Source organism: Vipera berus (assembly GCF_964194415.1).
Source record: "Vipera berus genome assembly, chromosome: 3".
NCBI classification, from domain to species: domain Eukaryota; kingdom Metazoa; phylum Chordata; class Lepidosauria; order Squamata; family Viperidae; genus Vipera; species Vipera berus.
Window position 1 is genome coordinate 204251114 of NC_138204.1, and position 16771 is coordinate 204267884.

General features: G+C 39.3%; 1 protein-coding gene across 2 annotated transcripts in view; it reads right to left on the reverse strand.

The window, feature by feature from the left end:
- The window catches only part of WASHC5 (WASH complex subunit 5), a 42905-nt gene extending 26210 nt beyond the window's left edge, over positions 1-16695 (reverse strand). The window contains exons 1-10 of one of the 2 annotated variants that reach the window (XM_081323291.1): positions 16437-16695; positions 14423-14705; positions 14138-14283; positions 12431-12515; positions 12074-12174; positions 5354-5543; positions 5100-5252; positions 3341-3454; positions 1444-1615; positions 628-755 (exon numbers count right to left, since the gene is read on the reverse strand). In XM_081323291.1, coding sequence (XP_081179417.1) covers positions 628-755; positions 1444-1615; positions 3341-3454; positions 5100-5252; positions 5354-5543; positions 12074-12174; positions 12431-12515; positions 14138-14283; positions 14423-14608 — 1275 coding nt within the window. In that variant the 5' untranslated portion in view covers positions 14609-14705; positions 16437-16695. The remainder of the gene's footprint in view (positions 1-627; positions 756-1443; positions 1616-3340; positions 3455-5099; positions 5253-5353; positions 5544-12073; positions 12175-12430; positions 12516-14137; positions 14284-14422; positions 14706-16436) is intronic. The other variant, XM_081323292.1, reaches the window with a different exon arrangement.
- Positions 16696-16771: the final 76 nt, after the last annotated feature.

Sequence of the window (16771 nt, forward strand, 5' to 3'; positions counted from 1 at the left end):
ATGCCAGCTGCAAAAGTCACAAATGACTCCAGGAAGCTGAAACTGTCATTAACATATGCTGGTTGCCAAGGACCCAAATTTTGTTTCATGTGACTGTGGGGACATTACAACAGTGGTTGGTGCAAGAACCGGTCATAAGTCACTTTATTCAGTGAGGCAGTAACCTTGAACAGCCGCTAAATGGATGGTTGCAAGATGGGGACTACCTCTATAATGGTTTTATTGTTTTATTTGTAAAATGCCCAGAGTCATGCAAATATAATGGGCAGTTTAGAAATGTGATAGACAGACAGACAGACAGACAGATAGATAGAGCATTAATAATACATTTTTCAAAGATTGTCCGAGAAAATAAGAAAGGACCAGGCCATCTTTAAAAAAATATTTTTTTAAATGAAATTCTCCTTCAAGGATTTTAGAGAAAACAAACTCCTGAAGCTGTTTCTCTGGGTTCTTGCAATGAGACATCTATGAGCCCAGGAGAACAATTAACATGACACTCAAAAAAAAAATAGCCAAATCTGAGTTTTCAGCTGTTATTATTTTCGGATGACCCATCGCTTCTTGTGAACTGTGACACACACACTCCCTCCCACCTCAGAAATGAGCCCCCCGTTTTTTATTTACCTCTTTCAAAATGAATTCAAACTGGGCTGTATCCAGGAGGAGCTGGAAAAGAATCTTGGGCTTGAATCTGGAGTCAGTGAGAACTTGGTCTTTTATCTGGCGGAGGCGCTTGTTATTTGGATCATAAGCTAGGGAGGGAAGGAAAAAGAGGGCACTTTTTTTTATAGAGGTAGCAAATTATTTAAAATCATTGTTATAAATGAACTTGTGTTAAGATATTTAATAGCTGGAACGGTAAAGAGTATAATGGGCCAGAACACACAGTTGTGGTTGATTGGTTGGAGACTGCGGGCTCCGGCATGAAGCAATCTATGTTATGATTGGTTGCTGGATGTAAAGGCGGAGTTTGCCTGCCCCCCCCTTTTCTTCTTCCTGGTCTGTACGCGGTTCTATGATTTACCTGATGATTTAGCTCATGATATAGTGGCGTGCCTATCTTGTTTGCTCTAAATATAGATGTTAAATATATTTATTTATATAAAACTAAAAGTTCGTCTGACTCCGTCTGGACACCAACTGAGCAATTCCCTGGCAACTTGAAGCAAGCACCACATTTTTCAGTAGGAGCAAGAGTTTCCATTCCCATGAAAAATTCCAAATGGGGTCTGAAGATGATGGCATACACTGATCCTGAATATGGAGACTGCACATGAATTACAGATGGTCCTCCACTTACGACCGCAGTTGAGTCCAGAATTGAGGGGACTTTTAAGAAGGGAGTGCTTCTAAGCTAAGTCATGAAAAGAAAATGTGACTTGCAAACTTCCCCTTCTCTAGTTGGATCGCCCGTCCTTGTTGTGAAACGTCACTTCTTACCCAAGTCTGCAGTATGAAGCATCAGCCAGCGGATCGCCACGTTACAATCTCTTAAGCAGTTCAGCAGTTTTGGGATGTTGTCAAGCACCATCTCTTCTCTTAAACAACCTTCCTTAAGAAATTGTTGCACTTGGCTGTGAACACGCTCAGTGACAGCAGCAGCTCGGCTGGCCTTCAAAGGCAGAAATCAAAGCATTAGCATAACAGAGGAAGAGCGAAGCCCTAGGGATGAAATGGCCATTTTAAAATTCGTGGGCCTCTAGCAAAGGCTAAACTACATCTTCCGGCATCTTTCATGCTTGGCTAAATTGTCTTAACACACCTGGGAGTTGTAGTTTGTAATACCCAGAGAGCAACAGGTGCAGACTCCTGGTATAAGTGATACTAACAAAAACCTATTAACGCTCTTCAAGTTTTCAAACGTAGGAGTTACATGTTACTGTTGTTCCTAAACAACTTAAACAACAACCCTTACTTTACAAAAAGCAAAAAATAAAAAAAATGCAGATGTTGAAGATATTCCAATGAATAAGTTACTTTCCAATTTATGGAAAAAAAACAAAAAAAAAACTGTCATTCCCCACCTTCCCTGCCAGGATTTGAGAGCAAATCATTATTTTTCTGTTTAATGTTAGTTCTGGCGAAGTTGCTTTGCAAAGTTTCCTTTCTAATCAGCAATCTATTTGTGGTTGGTCTCAAAAAGTAAAACGGGGTCAGATCTGGTTAGTGCTTAAATGGGATATATTAGTACCTGGCAATCTCAACCACAGATGATTGTTCACAGAAATTTAAGGGATTATATGACCAGAACAAAAGGATTTAATTTAATTAATTTCTCTACTTTCATTCCTGCTCTGCCATGTAACGCCATGGTTACATGCACTCTTCAGTAGGATTAATTAGTTTCATTCAGATTTATTATTTATTTGCCTGGGGAATTGAAACATATCCTAGGAGAAAGAAGTGTCGAACTACTTTTTATCCTGCTGCTAAGTAAGCAACAGATTTTCCATGAAGTCACCCATCGCTGAATTGGACTCAGAGGAGAGATTAGCTACCTCTTGTGAATTCTAAACAAGTACATTTGACTCAAGCTTGCTAATGAGTATGCCACAAGGACACAAATGGTTAAGTGGGAGTTTCAGAAGTCCACGAGGTGTGCAAAAGTGGGTCCTGACATTCCAGCCACAGTCAACTACACTGTAGATCTAGGTGTCTATTATTCTTCCTCAGAGTGGCTGAGACCTTCCTTTCCTTCCTCCCATTTTAAAGTCTTTCTGATGTAATTCTACACTCATGGGAAAAGGCCCCCACTTCCCATTTAAATCTGCTATCTCTCCTTCCTTCCTTCCTTTCCCCGCTTATAATGTGCAAATTAAGCGGTGGCTCAGTGGGTTAGGACGCTGAGCTTGTCGATCAGAAGGTCGGCAGTTTGGCGGGTCGAATCCCCAGTGCCGCGTAACAGAGTGAGCACCTGTTACTCGTCCCAACTTCTGCCAACCTAGCAGTTCGAAAGCACGTAAAAATGCAAGTAGAAAAATAGGGACCACTACGGTGGGAAGGTAACAGCGTTCCGTGCGCCTTTGGCATCTAGTCATGCCGGCCACATGACCAGAGACGTCCTCGGACAAGCACTGGCTCTTCGGCTTTGAAACGGAGATGAGCACCAGCCCCTAGAGTCGGAAATGACTAGCATGCATGTGTGGGGGAACCTTTACCTTTACCTTTAATGTGCAAATTCAGGTTGCCAAGGGTAACAAGAGAATAAGACCTTAAGGTAGGAGACCCTTAAAAAGCTCTAGGTTTGGTGAGATCACAAGTTGTTAAGTTTAATGAAAACACTTAAATCAGATTCTAATAGAACTTCACTCATCCTGCTAAGCTCACATTTCCTTACCTGCTCCTTAACATTGGAAAGATCCAATGTGTAGTTCAGAGCTGTTTTGGCAGCCTTGTATGGCTCCCAGGCGTCTCCCAGATTGACTGATATTCCCATGTAAATGCTAATAACCTGTGAACAGAAGCCAAAATAAAATCACTGAAAATTCCAGTTGTCCAGGTATTAACGGAGAAAGGAGGGCATCAGCAGGTCACAAAACAGATTTACGCCTGGTTTGCTATGGAGTTGGCTAACCATGGTTCCAGTGTTAGCTATGGTTATGGCTATACATGGCCTTAGGTAAAGGTAAAGGTTCCCCCGCACATGCATGCTAGTCGTTTCCGACTCTAGGGGCCGGTGCTCATCTCCGTTTCAAAGCCGAAGAGCCAGCGTTTGTCCGAGGACGTCTCCGTGGTCATGTGGCCGGCATGACTAGACGCCAAAGGCGCACGGAACGCTGTTACCTTCCCACCGTAGTGGTCCCTATTTTTCTACTTGCATTTTTACGTGCTTTCGAACTGCTAGGTGGGCAGAAGCTGGGACGAGTAACAGGCTGTTACGCGGCACTCGGGATTCGACCCGCCAAACTGCCGACCTTCTGATCGACAAGCTCAGCGTCCTAACCCACTGAGCCACCGCGTCCCTATACATGGCCTTAGAGACAGTTAACTATGGTTATGCATGTGGTTAGCCATGGTTGAAGGTGTCACTAGCTGTGGTTGTGGATGTGATTAGCCCTGGCTGTGGATGTAGTTAGCCATGGTTGTGGAGGCAGTTTAGTGGCATCATTTTAAAACTAGTGGAAAATCAATGCTGGACATGGTTGCAGGGTTAGTTATGGTTATGGATACAGCTAGCCATGATTGTGGAGACAGCTGGCCATGGCTGTGGAAGTATGTAACCATGGTTATGTAGATGGCTAGCCATGGTTGTGAAGACAGTTATTTATGTTTATGTGGTCAGTTAGCCACGGTTGTGGAGACAGCTTAGTGCTCTCTGGCAGGTAACATTTTAAGACTAGTAAAGAACAATGCTGCTCCGTCTAACTATAGTGGGAAAACCTAAGTGTGGCCTTACCAAGGCATTGTAAAGTGGTATTAACACTTCATGTGATCTTGATTCTATTCCTCTGTTAATGCAGCCTAGCATTGTGTTGGCTTTTTTTTGGCAGCTGCAGCACACAGCTGGCTCATATTGAAGTGATTGTCTACTAGGACTCCGAGATCCCTCTCACAGTTACTACTATTGAGCAAGGTACCACCTATACTATACCTGTGCATTTGGTTTTTCCTGCCTAAATGTAGAACCTTACTTTTTTCACCACTGAATTTCATTTTGTTAGATAGTACACAATGTTCAAGTCTGTCACGATCCTTCTGTATCTTAAGCTTATCTTCTGGAATGTTGCCTATTCCTGCAAATTTGATGAGTTCCCCATCTATCCCCTCATACAAATCGTTGACAAAGATGTTGAAGAGCACTGGGCCCAGAACAGAGCCCTGGGGCACCCCACTACACACTTCCTTCCATGTAGATGCAGTTCCATTGAGTACGCTGAGTACGGCCTGTCAGCCAGCTACGAATCCATCTGGTGGTGATGCTGTCTAACCCACATTTTTCTATCTTATGAAGTAGTAGGTTGTGATCTACTTTATCAAATGCCTTACTGAAGTCCAAGTCAATTATATCCACAGCATTCCTCTGGTCCACTACTTTTGTCACCTGATCGAAGAGGCAAATCATTCATTAATAGCAGCACTAACAATATTATACTTACCCAGTTGTCTGGAAAATATTTATCTACTATTTCTCTCATCTTTGCTTGTTGGGTGTGAAGGATGGAGGGATCGAAGTAAAGCGTCACATACAACATGGCTGCCTGTGTCGCCAGAGCTGTACTGCGATGCTCTGGCAGTGGATATGCAAAAACCTGAGAAGGGAACAGAGTAAAAGGGCACCTTATGAGTCTGCTGGCCATTTTTCCTACTTCTCCCCCACTCCCATAGCCTAGTCCATGTTGGGCTAACCTACCTGGTTATAGATATCATCTGACCTCAAGCGGCCAATCACCATGCTGATGAATATTTTGTTGATGGGCACTCTGCTGAAATAACTCTCGGGATAGTTTGCGGGCCTTTTCGCTCCGGGCTGACTTGAATACCCCGTGCTCCGAAGCAGCTTACATATATCATCCATATTGGAGTCAGCAGAGCGAGCAGCACTGGATGGAGCATGACAAGCAAACGTCACCAATGGAGGATCTTATCAAAGTACAAGTGGTACTTGTACTTGTAGCTACTTAAGATCCGAATTTAGCGTTCTGACATCCATTCCCACCCTGCAGTCACATGATTGCATTTTAAGTGCTTGGCAAGCAGCTTACATTTACAGCCATTTGCTGTGCCCACAATTAAAATATTTTTGAAAGAAACTAGCGTTTACTTCCATTGTCCATTAATGGCTATGGCATTTGCTTGATGACCACCACAAAAAAGATAATAAAAAAATTGGTCGCACAGTGGGCTTCCGGTGGCAACGCCGCGCTGATGGCAGCTTTTTTTGGCTGCCCGTCCTGAGGTTTCGTCAGAACCGCAGAGACAGTGAAAATCAGCTGTCCCGCGGCTTGTAAACCTCCCCCTCGGGAGAAGAATGGGAGGTGAACTTTCCTCGGGTAGAGGTAGAGCTCCCCTAGACCCCCAGAAATATCTGGGGGTCGGAGGGTGAGAGCTCCCTCGGAGCCCAAGGTTGCTCCGAGCTGATGGGGCGAAGCTAGACGCCGCATCCACATCTGCTGATTATAGTGATCTGTGATTAATTTGAAAGCAGACAAAGCTGATCAGGAGGAGTTAAATTTGCAAGTATTTGGAACTTTAACTCGGGGAGTATTAAGGGAAAAGGGAAAAGATGGTGCCGGAATGTTTTTCTTTTGTTTTTTGAAAGAATAAAGCGTGAAGAAGAAGGAGATATATTATATTTTGTAACAAAGTTTGAATAACATATTGGATTTTTGTGTATTTGAGAGTTTTTAAGGTTTTTAAAGATTTTTCTGGGACTTTATCTTGAAGTGCATAGGGAAAGTGAAAGCGATAAGGGAAAGTGAATTTTAACAAGCGGGGAAATGGCTTCAAGACGGAAGCGAATTCCTGTTGTTCCTAAAAGTTCAATTTCCTCTCCTGTAATACAGCCTGCAGTGCAATTTACATCGAAGCCAAAATCTCCTCCACCTTCTCCCCCACCACCTGCATTTACACTTAAGGATTTTCAGGATGCATTGAAGCTTCAAGCTCAACAAACAGCTCAACAAATAAAGGAGGAGATGGCTGATCTTTTTGAGAGTAAAAATAGAGAGATGAGAGAAGACATATTGCTCGCACTCCAAGGGCTGGCCACACCCATTGAACGTTTAGATGATCGTGTGGATGAGGTTGTGGAAAACAGTGCAAAATTAGACAGTAGAATTGCCACAGTTGAAAATAAAATTGATAGAACAGAGGATGAGGTGACTATCTCACAATATAGACATGGAATTTGCCTTCAGAATAAGAGGATTGAAAGAGAACCCACGTGAAGACTTGAAGGAGGAGGTAGCAAAAGATATAGCTCCCGTTTTGGGATGTGATCCTGAGGAATTATCAAGAGAGGTGGATAAAATATTTAGGGTTAACTCTTGGATTGCGAGGCAGAAAAATTTACCTAGAGATGTGGTGATTTATTTTTCTAAGAGGTCACTCCGAAATGCAATTATCCAGGCCTTTTATCAACAGAGATTTCAAATTGCAGGTCAGGATATTATAATTTTAAAAGAAATAGCTCCAAAAATTTTGAGAAAGAGAAAAGATTTTGGTTTCCTGTCTGAGGAGCTTAAAAATCGACAGATTCAGTTTAGATGGGAGATACCTATCGGAATGGTGGTGAATTATGCAGGGACATGATATTGACTCAACACGATTTCAAAGGCAAAAGATTTTTATATTCATATCCTGAAAGAAGGTTCTCTACCATCTCCACGACTTAAGAGAAAAGAAGAAAAGTTGGAAGATAAACAGCAAACTGAAGGTGCAATGTCGTTGGTTGCTGGAGAGGCACAGCAGGCTGAGTCTACTGAACAGTTTTTGGTGTTAAAGGATGATCCAAAGGAACAGAGAATGACACGGGCTGAAGTATTGGTGAAGTATCATCAATATGCTGATGATACCCAGCTTTTCATCTCCACCCCGAACCAACCCAGTGATGCCCTCGATGTGATGTCCCGTTGCCTGGAAGCGGTACAGATTTGGATGGGAAAGAACAGGCTTCGGCTCAACCCGGCCAAGGCTGAGTGGCTATACATACCGTCATCTTGTTTAGTCCAAGAGGTTCCATCTTTGATTATAGGAGGAGAGATGTTACCTCCCATTGATAGAGCACGCAATCTGGGCGTCCTCCTAGATTCACGACTCAGTTTTGAAGATCATATTGGAGTCGTAGCTAGGGGGGCATTTGCCCAGATTCGCCTAATATACCAATTGTGCCCCTTTCTGGACCGAGATGCCCTACGTACAGTCACCCACGCACTCGTTACCTCCTGTATAGACTACTGCAATGCTCTCTACATGGGGCTGCCCTTGAAAACCACCCGGAGGCTTCAGCTGGTGCAGAATGCGGCTGCACGGGTAGTGATGGGAGCTCCCCGATACTCCCATATAACACCTCTGCTCCATGAGCTGCATTGGTTACCGGTTGCCCTCCGGGTGAGATTTAAGGTGCTGGTACTTACCTTTAAAGCCCTACATGGGCTGATGGGTGACTGGAATGGTGTTTTGGACTCATGTAAGGATAAGAAGGGTTCTTTTAAAAATACCCCTAATCATTCTAAACTGCCTAAAGCCTTTTTTGATTTGAAAGATGATTTGGAATTAAGAGATATTTGGCAGAAGCGAAATTTGGAGGACAGAGATTTTACCTTCTTTTCAGACAGGCATCAATCGTTTTCCAGAATTGATTTTTTAAAAAATTACTAATGATCTTTTTTCTAGGGTTAAAAAGGTCAAGATTTTTTCCAGAACACTATCGGATCATAGTCCAGTATGGATGGAGTTGTTTAATGAAGATGGGATTAGAAGATCTTGGAGACTGAATGGAAATTTATTTAGATATGATGAGTTCTCGGAGAAATGTAGGGAACATTTGAAAGAATTTTTTGCTTTGAATATGCATAAAGGTACTTCGATTGAAATGGTTTGGGATGCTAGTAAAGCTTATATGAGAGGGGTTTTGATTTATATGCATAATAGACATAGGCGTAAGCAGATGCAAAAACGTAAAGAGTTGGAAGAAGAAATTAAGTTGAAAGAGAAAGCTCTTATTTTGAACCCATTAGATAAGAGAGTAAGGGACTCAATAAATTTGCTGAAAGAGCAATTTAATATGTTAATGGCGGATCAGGTTGCAACTAACTTGGGGTATGCGAAACATAATACTTTTTATAATGCAAATAAACCTGGTAGGTGGTTAGCTTATCAATTAAGGAAAAAACAGAAATTATGTACTATAGAGAAAATAGAATATAAGGGTAAAGAGGTTTATCAACAAAATTTGATTAAAAAGGGTTTTTTAGATTTTTATGCACATTTGTATGCTAGTGAGAATATACAAGCTTTAGATATAGATAAGTATCTACAGGGAGCACATATTCCTACGCTCTCAAATGAGCAACGGGAGGAGACGAATCGATTAATCACTTCTGAGGAAATTATTTCAATAATTAAACAGTTAAAAGGCTCCTGGTACAGATGGGTTATCAGCAACTTATTATAAATTATTATTTGCAGAGATGGTAGAACCGTTAAAGAAATTATTTAACAATATCCAGGCTGGAGGGGTGGTGCCTCCGTCCTGGAGAAGGGCTTTTATATCGCTGATTCCAAAGGAGGAGCAAGATCCCACCCAACCAAAGAATTATAGACCTATATCGCTTTTAAATATAGATTATAAAATTTTTGCAAAAATATTGGCAAACAGATTAATGCAGGTTTTGAAACAAATGATTCATAGTGATCAGTCTGGATTTATAACTGGAAGACATATGAAATATAATGTAAGACAAATTGTAAATTTAATAGAGTATTTGGATAAGAACAACCAAGTCCCTGCGGCACTGATATTTTTAGATGCTGAAAAAGCATTTGATCAATTGAATTGGCAATTTTTATTGAAAGTTGTTGATAAGATGAATTTTGGGGATAAATTTTTGCAATCTATTAAGGCTATATATCAACAACAATCAGCACAAATTATAATTAATGGGGGATTAACAGATGCATTTAAAATTGAAAAAGGTACAAGACAGGGATGCCCCCTTTCAGCATTGTTGTTTGTTTTAACATTGGAGATTTTATTGATTAAAATTCGTGTATCAACTAAAATAAGGGGAATAAAAATAAAGCAGAATGATTATAGGTTAAGAGCATTTGCGGATGACTTGGTTGTTACACTATCTCAACCGACTCAATCGGTTACAGATTTAATGGAAATTATAACTCAATATGGGAAAGTTTCTGGTTTTAAGATAAATAATTATAAGAGTAAAATAGTATCTAAAAACATGACTATGAATGAAAAAGAAGAGTTAGTAAAACTAACGGGTTTTGAAATAGTGAAAAAGGTTAAATATTTGGGAGTATATATTTCAGCTTCAAATGTGAAATTATATAAGAACAACTATGAGATATTATGGCAAAAAGTACAAAAGGAGTTAGATAGTTGGAAAAAATTACAATTATCTCTGTTGGGGAGAATTGCAGCTGTTAAAATGAATGTTCTACCGAAGTTTCTTTTTTTGTTTCAAATGATACCTATATTGAAAAAGGATGCCAATTTGGATGAGTGGCAGAAGGGTATTAATAAATTTATTTGGGCAGGGAAAAGACCGAGAGTTAAATTTAAGATCTTACAAGATGTACGGGAAAGAGGAGGACTTAAAGTGCCTAATTTGAAATTATATTATGATGCGGTGGTTTTATCAGCGGTTAGTGACTGGCTTAATTTAACAAATGAAAGATTACTTTACCTTGAAGGATGGGACTTACTATATGGGTGGCATGCATATTTAGTTTATGATAAAAAAGTGGATAAGGCATTTATATCTCACATTTTAAGAAGCGCCTTATTGCGCGTATGGAAAAATATTATTATAAGTTAAATTATAAAATACCAATTTGGGGGATTCCTAGGCATGCGATAGAGGGTGTATCTCTGGGTGTGAGCTTGGATATGACTTCATATAAGGAATTACTTGGATGGATAGGAAATGGTTGGCAATTAAAATCATTAGGTGAGTTAAAACAAGAAAATATTATACAGTCTTGTTTTCAATATACTCAATTGCAAACGAGGTGGAAGATAGATCAGAAAATTGGTATTACATTAACTGATGAAAATTTGGTAAAACAAATTAAAGATCAAAACCGAGCGCATATAAAGAGAATATATAATGCTTTATTAGAATTGGATTCTGAAACAGAATTAGTTAAAGATTGTATGATAAAGTGGGCTCAAAATATTCAAGAACCAATTTCATTGGATATATGGGAGATAATTTGGGTTAGAATGTGAAATTTACCCAGGCTCAAAATTTAAGAGAAAACTTTTATAAAATGTTTTATAGATGGCATTTGGATCCCAAAAAATTGTCCTGCATGTATCCTAACTTACAGCCCAAATGTTGGAGATGTGGTAGTTTGGATGCTACCTATTATCATATATGGTGGACTTGTAGAAATGTTAAAGCTTTTTGGATTAAAATTTGGTGGAATATTCAAAAGATTTTTAAGAGAAAGATAAAATTTTCTCCACAATTGTTTTTATTGGGTATTGTTATAGATTGTGATACTAAAGAAACAAATTTGATGTTGAATTTGATAACAGCAGCAAGGCTCTTGGTAGGTCAATATTGGAAGATAGTTTGCCTACTATAGAAGATTGGTCACTTAAGGTGTCAAATTTGGCAGAAATGGCTAAGATTTCTGCTTATTTGAAGGATCATTCACAAGAAAGATACATTTTGGTCTGGAGAAGATGGATAGATTATATTCAGAACAAATATGTATTGTATTGTAACTTTTATAAAACCTTTTAATAATAAAAAAAAATTGGTCACACAGTGAGCCATTTTCTAACCGCCACAACTTAAAACCAAAATTGTGTGGTTCTACAATTGTAAGTTGGAGGTTCTACAATTGTAAGTTCTACAACTTACAGTAAAAGGGTAAATTTGCATTACTCTGATTTCATAGGTACTAATTACTTCGCTAGCAATATGAAAACAGTTTTTCTCCCTCTTTCCAGTATATCTTTTTTTTTCTTTTCAAATTCTCAGTTTGGCTTTGAGCCCTGGTATTTTCTGAATGTCTGTCATGGAAATACTAGCCAGGCCAGATTCTACTTACCTTCCGAGGCCAGAAAAACTGGTTCAATGTTGCAGTGTAGCTCGAGATCAATGAAAAAGTGCTTCTCCACCTCTGGAACTTTTAAGATGAGTTAATTTCAACTCCAGAATTCACCTGCCAGCCATACTAACTGGGCGATTCTGGGAGTTGAAGTTCACACATTTTAATTTTACAAAGTTGAGAAACAATGAATTGGAGAGAGACGTTCCTTTAAAGGCATTGCAAACTATTCTTATTGATGCAATCAAAACAGTGCCTGAGTTTGCATGAAATAATCAACCACAAAATAGCCAATTGAGCATATCCTAAGTCAGAGTTGTAATACCTGTATCGATAATAGGAAACGAGCATTCTCTCTCGGACTTCACCTTCAATTTTCTGATCAATGACAAGGAGCATGACACCATACAAATAAAGGGCTTCACACTGCAGCAAACAAGACAGACACAGAGAGATTCATAATTAAAACTGCAACGATATTAAGTGTAATTTCCTGTTACATCAAAGTCATTTATTACAGTCTTCTCCATCACAGTGTTATTGTGATGTGTTTAATTACAATTCTCTAATTCTTAGGTGAAAGCAGTTTGAGAAGACATTGGGTCAGAAATCAGGAGATTAAAAAAATTAAAATATATACATACAATAAATAAACAATGCTATATGGTTAGATTAAATTTACCAATAGTTGTTTCCCATCCTCATTCAGCAGCACTGTTTCCAGAGTTTGCTGAATGTAAATTCCTTCATTGAGATCATCCAGGTATCTAGAAACAATAAAAATATAAATTAATCTTTTGCAAAATCTCCTGTTCATCCACAAATTTATTCTCTGCATTAATTTAATTGGACTGCCAAACCTTTTGACATAAAATTCTTTCCAAAGTTCCTTTGCGTACAAAAGAATAAAAAGCTGATGCAGTTGAAGAGAAGGAAGACTTGGTAAGTAAACAATTCATTACCTGGATGTCATTTATGGCTTTATACTCAAAGGATCTCAATGGATTTTATTACCTTTTAGTTATGCGGCATGTTAAGAATTATTGATCACTATCAAACTGTCCCTTGGACTGCAAGGCGTTCAAACCGGTCAGTCCTAGAGGAGATCAACCCTGACTGCTCTTTAGAAGGCCAGACCCTGAAGCTAAAACTCAAATACTTCTCAAATACTTGAGAAGGAAGGACTCACTGAAGAAGAACCTAGTGCTGGGAAAGATTGAGGGCAATAGAAGAAGGGGACGACAGAGAATGAGGTGGCTGGATGGAGTCACTGAAGCAGTAGGCATGAGCTTAACTGGACTCCAGAAGATGGTAGAGGACAGGAAGGCCTGGAGGAACGTTGTCCATAGGGTCGCGATGAGTCGGACACGACTTCGCAACTAACAACAACAACAAACCGTCTTGGGAGATGTTTCTCTTAATCACACAGTTTTAAATCATTCCTTGATATAGTGTCTTTCTCTTTACAGGTAGTCCTCGCTTAACGACCAGTTGCTTAGTGACCATTTGAAGTTACAACAGACCATCCACAAAACCTACTTAAGATACAATTCTGATTTTCTGATGGCTGCACACATCCCATGGTCACATGATTGCATTTTGGCAACCAATTAGCTTTATGGTTGATTGGATTGTTCCACAGTAACATAACGATTTGTTTTTTTGCCAGTTTCTGATCTTTTTGACTGACTTCCAATAAATAACACCCATAGGAATACACTGATTGCTTAATGACTGTGGCGTTTGCTTAATGACTGCTCTAAAAAAAGCCATAAAGCTCTAAAAAAATCGGTTTCAGTCATGTGGGTGCCTCAATTTATGACCATCATGATATACAACAGAAATTCCAGGCTCCATTAAATTAAGGATTACCTGTGCTAAAGTATATTACAAGTTTAAAAAGACTAACATGTCAAAATTTAATGTCACATTTTTACATCAGTATCTTATTAGGTCTATCTGAACCACATATAATAGGAACATTGAGGAAAATTTTGAAATAGCTTCTGTATACATTCTCATACTTTTTTCCTAGTTTAATTATTTACTTAATTCATGTTTCATATCTGACAAATATATCATGGCTGGTAATCCTGGAAAAATAATCTGAGATAATGCCATCTTCTTTCCTAAATTTTAAAATCTTCTATGTTAAACATTTTTCTCCAAACAAATAAAGTGAATATGAGTGAATTCATATTTACAGATTCTGAGTTTTGTATGTGTGTGTGTGTAAATCTGCTGTGTTTCTGTTCTGCTCTGAAAAGATCTGAAATCTAAGCAAGAATGATTTAATGATATTTCACATAACCACAAGCTATTTCCTTGGCTGTAACACATTCTGTTCCAAATCAGTTATGCTATTTCAATTGCATGAATAATTGCTTACCTGTTTAAATCAACAATATATTTATGAACACTTTGGAAAGCCAAATAAAATCTGGTCAAGATTTCTATGTTGTTTTCACGAAATTCATCATCTAAATCTTGCAGTTCAGGTTTGGCTTCTAGCTTCCCTTCACATAATTCGGGCCCCTAAAATAGGGGGGGGGGGAAATCAGGAACAAAATTAGTATGTTTCAGACAGAACATTAAACATCAAGACTTCGTTCATTAGTACCTGGCAGAGCTGAAATTAACTTTATAGAATGATTCAGTACAGCACAATTCTTACTTTGAAGTAGCTGAAATCAAATATGATATCTCCATATTTTTGCTGATCGGCTTTGTCTTTGAGGCGGAACACAGGTGGGACAAACTCCGACAGTCTCAGCAATTCAGCAATGATAGCATTTCCACAAGACACAATCCGAAGAATGGCTTGTCCACAAAGATTATTTTCCGCTAAGAAGTCCAACATGGCGAAGAGGAAGAAGGCGGTATTTTTTCCGTGCAGATCTATATAGTTGTCAAAATTACCTGAAGAAAAATCCTTTGCAATTCTTCCATTAGCATTCCTGAAAAAGGTCATAAAACCACAGAAAGCACATTTTAATATTGTTGCTTTTCGTGCTACAGTTTTATTTATTTTTTTTAAACTGAAGGTTGAATTTAAAGATTTATCCAGATTCCGTTTCTCTGGGGTCTTTTTCTGGCTATAAAATGGCTCCATTCCTATGTTGGGTGATGGTATGACACAGTTGGGCAAATTGTCTGCTTAACACATTCATTAATGAATAGAATTATTAAAATGAGATTACTGATGAAGCCAAATAGAGCCTTCATGTGCCAGCCTAATATAGCTTCGGGAAACCAAGTGCTACATATTTTATTTTTAAAAAATCCATTACTTCTCTTGTGTGACTAACTTTCACAAAAACCTCCAGCTTTTATGGAAATGAATCTGAGCAGGAAGCTAGAAACATTTTGGCGATGTGCCAAGTTTTTTAAGAATGAAAAGTATCCACGTAATTTTGAATTTGAAACCATTCTGATTAAAAAAAACACAATTGGATGTCAGGGTGAATTGCAACTGTTTTCAACCGGAGAGGAAAACAAATTCCCATTTTCAGTATAAACATTTTTAAAATGAATCAAAACATTTTCTACAAACATCATCATCATCATCATCATCATCATCATCATCATAATAATGATGATGATGATGATGGAAGGGACCTTGGAGGACATCTAATCCAACCCACTGCTCAGGCAGGAAACCCTATACCATTTCAGACAAATGGCTGTCCAGTCTCTTCTTAAAAACTTCCAGTGTTGGAGCATTCACCGCTTCTGGAGGCAGGTTGTTCCACTGGTTAATTTGGAGATCATAACACACTTGCAAGGTAGGCCAGATTGACAATGACAACTGAGAGGTGGGAATCTACCACTGGGCCCCCAAACAACTTTGCCCTCCACATTTAATTAATAATGAATATTATTGATTAGGCCCTTTATTAAAGGCCAGAATTATAAGCACTCACATTCTTGTTATAGTTTTTTAGCTGCTTTCAATTGAATTTTAATGCTTTGAATGTAGCTAAATTCTGCTATATTGTCTATATAAAATCATGCAGACTTTGATGATCCATTGACGACCTCACCACTAAACTGTAATATACTATTATGTCTTGTTCCGTTCGTTCTGTTGCATTTTATTTTAATGTTTTAATTTTTAATTCTGGCTTGCGATTGTAATAAAAAAAGTGACTGATTAGCGATTGGGCTTTTCAACTGTGTCGATTGCTTGATTTTTGTTAGCTAAACCCTGCGCGCTGCCCAAATTCCCATGTGTGAGATGGGCAGCTATATAAATGTAATAAATACGTTTTACAAAAGGCATTGAACTGCGCTTCGGTATTATTGCGTTATCAATAACGCTAAGAGCCTTGGTGGAGCAGTGGGCTAATGCCTCCTTAAGTAACACCAGCTGCCTGCAATTAGTACTGGTTCGAGTCCCACCAGGCTCAAGGTTGACTCAGCCTTCCATCCTTCCGAGGTAGGTAAAATGAGGACCCAGATTGTTGGGGGCAATTAAGCTGACTTTGTAATAATGCCGCTTGGGGTGTGTGTGAAAGCCCTAATAAGCAGGCATATACATAGAATGAAGGCTACTGCTAAGTTTGTAAAGCCGCCCTGAGTCTTCGGAGAAGGGCGGGATATAAATGGAATTAAAATAAATAAATAAATACTCAATATTTGATCGTGAATGAACAATTGCACGAGAGTATTTTCCGTGCCGGACTTACTTTCTCCTCGTCGGCTGTCCTCTTGCTGAGAGGAAGAGAAGAGAGATGGATGGAGCCTTCTTTCTCTTTCGCTCCCTTTTTCAGACCGGAGGTAGACCCGCGGATCAGGTCAGGACTCCCGGGGTGCACGCAGCTCGTCGGAATAGGTGCAAACTTGAGTGCAAGTCGAAAAATAGCCGGCAAAGAGAAAAAACAGGGCCGGAAACCGAGGCTTGGCTGCAGACGGCCATCAAGGCAAGGGAGGGTCGGGCGAGCTTCCCTTCATCTTGTGTCACATGAGGGTTTGCCCGGTCATGTGAAGAGGCGCCGGCGTATGAGAAGCCTCGCCGCCCTTT